This window comes from Aethalodelphis obliquidens, unplaced genomic scaffold, assembly GCF_003676395.1.
Source record: "Aethalodelphis obliquidens isolate GAN/ISIS:26980383/991018 unplaced genomic scaffold, ASM367639v1 scaffold2, whole genome shotgun sequence".
Lineage (NCBI taxonomy): Eukaryota > Metazoa > Chordata > Mammalia > Artiodactyla > Delphinidae > Aethalodelphis > Aethalodelphis obliquidens.
The window spans coordinates 9,740,962-9,746,961 of NW_020837946.1; the positions used below are offsets into that span (position 1 = coordinate 9,740,962).

General features: G+C 42.7%; 1 protein-coding gene across 1 annotated transcript in view; it reads left to right on the forward strand.

Moving 5' to 3' along the window:
• DNER (delta/notch like EGF repeat containing) overlaps nt 1-5,321 on the forward strand; it is a 321,811-nt gene extending 316,490 nt beyond the window's left edge. Inside the window, exon 13 of the mRNA XM_027119344.1 lies at nt 4,297-5,321. Within this exon, the coding sequence (XP_026975145.1) occupies nt 4,297-4,408 (112 nt within the window). The 3' untranslated portion in view covers nt 4,409-5,321. The remainder of the gene's footprint in view (nt 1-4,296) is intronic.
• The last annotated feature ends 679 nt before the right edge of the window (nt 5,322-6,000 follow it).

A 6,000-nucleotide genomic window follows, 5' to 3' on the forward strand; every position in this document is an offset into this window, starting at 1 on the left:
CCAGCTTTGTAAGTGGTACCAGCCTGCAGGGGTATTTGGAGTATCTTGAAAACATTGGATGAGAGGTAGAGGATGTAAAAAGAAAAGGAGAGTAGACAAATTCATTTGTTTCTCAAAAGTCTTCCTGAAGGGGCTTAGTTCACCAGGAAAGAGCAGACTCCATAGCTCTATACGGGGATGTATTGGGAGACCCAAGAAATCAGATTCCCTCCACACTCCCCTACCCTGGAGGAATCTCTGACTAAGGTCCTTTTGCATTCAAGAGGAAGAAGAGTATTTTATCTCAGCCCTGGAAGAAGTTAAGATAGGTTCTTCTGGGCTTCCTGCTTATATAGCCCGCTGAAAAGATACTTAACTGAATACTCTTGGAAGGAAAGAATAAATTTGAAAGCATTTATAAACCTGGTTCTTATTTGGTACTGATTTTTATCAAAAATATTTACTGCAGAATTCCTAACCAGCGAGCTCCTGCATGCACCAGTGACTGCAGATAAAACCATTGATGTTAATACAGTGCCTTCCCAAATATCTGAGGACATTCCTGTCTAAAAGTTTATTCGGCTATGACCTGTGGCCTCTACAGCATGGTTCTCCAGAGGCCCTGGCTGGATCTCTGGCTGGTTGGCCCTTTTGCCCCTTTTCCTGGAGACCCTGGAAAGGCATTGACAAAAACTGAGTCCTTTTTGCAATTCCCCTCTTCCTAGTTTTGAGCATCAGCCTGTAGCTAACATGCATTTCATAGCCTGTCTCCCTGCCACTAGCCTGGAGGTGACATTGGATCAGAATGACTGCAGCTGAGCAGCTGCACAGGATGAATCCTGACTGGGTCATCTGTGACATTCCCTAGTGACCCGGGAAGTGTCTGGTGATTCTGACGTCAGCAGTTGGCTGGTGCTGGTGCTGGGTTGAGAAGGGAGCCCCCTCCTTTCCTATGTTCTGCAGCCGCTTTGCTTACACTCAGGCTGCAAAGACTTTGTGACAGACTGGCAGGAGTGAAGCCACAGCTCTGTAAGTTCTGCATCTGAGGTCACACTTCGCTTGCTGTTTGCTTACTGCTCTACCAGCTATAAGTGCCCGATCACAGAAAACAAACAAACAAAAAGAGAGCTGGGAAAGGACAGAGTCGCTTTTTCTCAAACAGCATCTCCCGATGTGGGCCTTTGTAAAGCTCACATCCACCTGCCGTTCCTGGAGGTATTGTTTAGCTGTTGACTTCCAGGGGAATATGAGCTAGAAGAATGTACATACTTTGACCTCCCTCATAACTGGTTTCAGTTTCTTTTGTTTCTTTAGTAAAATAAGGCGCACAAGACTGGTCACCAACTATGACGTTTGAGCTGTCAGTGACATTGATACCACGGCTGCACGACTGCTGTTAGTGCTTCTACGATGGTTCACACAGCCAGACACGATGCTAAATCCTTTGCAGAGAGACTGTGGGTGACCCCTATCAATGGTCTTCATCAATGGCCTGTGAAACATTTTAGACTTTGTGGGCCGTGTGGCCTCTGGGTCTTTGTGACCAGTTCTGCCTTTGTTGTGTGGAAGCACCAGAGGCATTATGAATGGGCACAAACTGTGTTCCAATAAAATTTTATTTAAAAAACAAGCAACAGGCTATTACTAGCTTGCAGACTATAGTTTGCTAATCCAAGGTCTACATTTTCATTTTCTCTAGCTTCCAATTTTTTTTTTTTAAGCAATTAAGATGTCCCTTTAGGGTAAGGAAAAACAGTGCATTGTTTAAAAAAGAACAGTTGCATAAAAACTCCTGCCGTAACATAGGCAAGCTCTGACATTGGTTTAGTGCCTGAGAGTTTAAAATGGAATTCCCTAGGTATTAGCTTATTCCTTAACATCCACCCAATTCTGAGACACTAAGGAAGTATAAAAAGCTGTTAGCGTTGGAAATTTAAGTATGAATGCACATTTGTTTTGCACTAACTCTGAGATCACTACTCTGATAGGTGTGGGAGACTGAAGGAGAGTCTTACTTCGTTTCACATCTTAGCTTCCATATAGTAGATGCCGCACTTTGGGTGGGGATTTCTGTGTCTCACGTCAGGAATTTGGAGGCTTCTCGGGAGCTGGTTAGGTCATAGTGCAAGGAATCCAGCTCCAATTGTGCTGGGGGTGTTAGTCGTACTTTCACCAGGTACCCTTGCACCAGTGTTACGCTTTGCGATCCAGGCTGAGTTTCCCATGCAGACACAAAGCAATGCTTGGCGTCCTTCAGTTGACTGTGTGTGTGTACAGTGGACACGTGGCAGCTCTTGAGTGCCTTCAGCTCTTGCTTTGTTGTGCTCAGTGGATCTGGAACGCTCATCCTCCAACCTGCCTTGTCAATGTCCAGCTGCACGACAGCAATGTAAGGTCACGGCCCTTCGAACTGCAGCTTGTGGATGGATTGCACAACATGGAGGCATTTAACTTTCTAGATTTGGAGGAAACAGATTATTCTTCAAACTGGAATCATATAAAAAATAAAATGGGTATTGTAAGCCTGTATTCAACTTATTACGTTGCTTGGCTTTTTCCTGCTGGCTAGCCGATTGATTCACAGGCTGCATAGGATGCGACGACACTCCCATTGGAGTTCCTGCAGGAAAGCGTCCCGTGGCTACCACGTTTGGATACAGAGAGCTTTACACTGGGATTTCCTGATTTTTTTTAATTAATTAAATTAATATTATTGGTGGTATATTGTTGCCGGTGTATCTAGCTATTTTATGAGAAATAGGTTGTCAAAATGCTTGCTCCTTTAAGTAGCCTCCGAAATCTTCAGACTTGGGAGAAAGTGTTAAGAGCCCGTTGGCTTTTATATTGTTGCCCTTTGCCTCTTCTCAGATTGTGCAGACCTCAGTCAGTTTAGATACACAGACGTCAGGCTGGAGTCCAATCCACATTTATGCCCACACACCTCCGGACCTTCGGTGAGGCTAACATGTTAGACACAATTTTATTGAAGACGTTTTAATAGTGCCTCAGGAGCTGTGGCTTCTCGGTGGCAGAATGCTTTAACTCTTCATCTTTGCACTTTGCTGGGTGCCTATCTGGCATGATTTGTGCCTTTGCAACTCCGGAAGGCCAATAAATCTTGAGTGAATCGGAATACAAGATTGATGAATGTTTAAAAATAAGAGATCATGTGAAGAAGGCAACGTTTTCTCACTTCCCACTTGATTCTACTTCTCATCTCTGTATGTGAGAAGACAGACTTTCCAAGATATAAAAAGAAGAGATAGAAAGGTGGGGAGATGGGATTAAAGCCATGGGAAATAAGCCCGGAGAAGTCCTTGGGGGCCCATCCTGGCAATCCTTTTAAAATTTGAGATTCTTTTAAAATTTCTTTTTTAATAGGCTCCATTGGACTTGAAACAGTTAAAAAATGTTGTTTATAAAAGGGAGGAGGGGTGGCGGGCTAGTGGGGAAGATTGTTTAAATCGTATTGCCCTCCAGGGGCCTTTAGGGAAGGTGAGGTCTTGAAAGGGAAGAGACCACCCAGAAGTTGAATTGGCTTTATTTGAAGAATCGCCGTTTTAACACTGGTTTGGCGGGAAGTCCTGAGATTGGATTTTGACGCTCCTGGCTTCTGCGCTTCAGTCCTGCTGTCAAGGGGTTTTTTGATATATACAAGCCTGTTGGGACAATGGCTTTGTGCTCAGAGAAGAAAGGATGGCCTGTGTGTACATGGGCGTTGGGGAGTGATAGGCGGATGCCATGGGATGGGCGGTGCCCGCACAGATTGTAGACTAACACCTTGTTATTTGAAGTCATTTCCTCTCTCTGCCTTTCTCTGTCCTGGGACCTCAGGTGGCCTCTGAGCCCTCACAGCCCTCCTGCAAGTCCCAGGGGAGAGGCTGTGCACAGTGCAGAGAAGCCCACCCTGCCACTCTGCATTCCAGGCACTAGAGTGGACGTCAAATAAACTTGCCTCTCCAAATCGCTCTGGGTCTGAGAAGAAGACAAATCGATACATGTTTTCTGGAAACCTGTTGTAGAGCCGTCACGCCTGACTGCTCTTCCAAGATTTAACCGACAAGCTTCGCTATTAATTTGGACTCTACGTTCTGTGAAATCCAATTTTTGCCCTCCCACGCCAAAGGCTAATATTTATACTCATTCAATGTTAATATCAAGAAGTCTTAAATTTCTGTACTAGCTAGAGAGGATATTTGAGAGTACTTTTATAGTTCCATTTGATCCTTGAAGATAAGTTATTGTCACCAATTACCTTTAACAGGACTTGAGAGCCAACAGTTCTCTAACCAGAGTCCTCCCTCCCTGTGATTTCAGGTTTGGAAAGAAATCCCGGCCTGCGATGTATGATGTGACCCCCATCGCCTATGAGGATTACAGCCCCGATGACAAGCCCTTGGTCACACTGATTAAAACAAAAGATTTGTAATCTTTTGGGGGATTATTTTTCAAAAAGATGGGCTACTACATTCATTTAACTATTTTTAAGAAAATGAAAAGCTTAAGAAATTTAAAACGTTCGCTGCTCAAGAGTTCTCGGTAGAATATTTAAGAACTAATTTTCTGCAGCTTTTGGTTTGAAAAAAATATTTTAAAAACGGAATTTGCGACATCCATTAGACTACATTTTAACATACTTGCAGCTCTCTAAACTATATGCTTCAACTAGTGTGTGCACTTTCCACGGTAGATATTATCACGAAACCCAGATTGTTTTCTGCGGCTGTTACAGAATAAGTCTAAGCGAGGACAAGTTCGTCTTTGACATGTGAGTGTTGGCTTTTTGAGTAGAGTTAGGAAACACATGTAGAGTATGAACCATAATACAGTATACCCATTACTTAAAAAGAAGTCTGAAGTGTTTGTCCTGTGAAAAAGAAACTAGTTAAATTTATTATTCCTAACCCTTATGAAATTAGCCTTTGCCTTACTCTGTGCATGGGTAAGTAACTTATTTCTGCACTGTTTTGTTGAACGTTGCGGAAACTGGAAGCATTCGCTTGAGTTTCTTTTTGTCATTTTCGTAACATTTGTCAGGCTAGGCCTTGAAAACATACATGATGACAGGGCCTAGTGAGGCAAATTATGATCAAATTGAATCTGTATTTTCCTTTACAAGTCAAGGTTTTTATAGTTGTTCCTTGCTAAGGGGTAGTAAATGTAAGAGCGTACCTGTTCCTTCAGTAGTGAGTATTTCTCATAGTGCATCTTTATTTATATCCAGGACATTTTTGTGGCTGTATTTGATTGATATGTGCTTCTTCCGATTCTTGCTAATTTCAAAGAATACTGAATAAATGTTACCAAGTCAAGGATGCTCTTGTCTCTCTCTTTTTTTTTTAATCATGTAAAACGTTTGGGTTTGATACTGATTATCAAACAAACAATCCTACTGTCTTTTACATTTTATATGTTCCAAGGAGTACGTTTTGGTGGCTGCTGGAGCCATTCCCTGTGCCTCCTGGGAGCACTCCTGGCTTCCCAATTGTCAGGGAACCATCTATACTGTCTTGTAAACATGAAAGGTGGAAGAAATAACAAGAATTCGCATCTTAACTCTTGCGTCAGAATTTGCCAGTGAAATGCAGCCCATAGAACTATTGAGGTGCATTGAAATTGAGAAACACTTCTAGACGTGATGTGCAGAGAACCTACAGCTTCGAGGAACATATACGTTGTTCTCCTATGGGGGCCAAATGAAATTGCCTTAGCAAACAGCACCTAGGTCCTTAGAAACTGGAAGGCAGCTTACATTCAATTCCATTTTGCATCCAGGTCTTTTTAAAAAAACCTACTTTGTCTTCACATGGGAACGTTTGGGAAGACCAAGAGAAGCCCTGAAACCAGGTGCAAGGGAGGGGTTTAGGCTAAAAGAAGTATTTAAGATGCTTTTCCTTCCTTCTCTTCCCTTAAAACATCTGTCCCCAATCCTACAAGCAACATAGCAATACAGCCACACTCTGATTATTAAATGATACGGTGCAAGATGGTAATGTTTTTAGTTTGTTTAAGTGTTAGGAA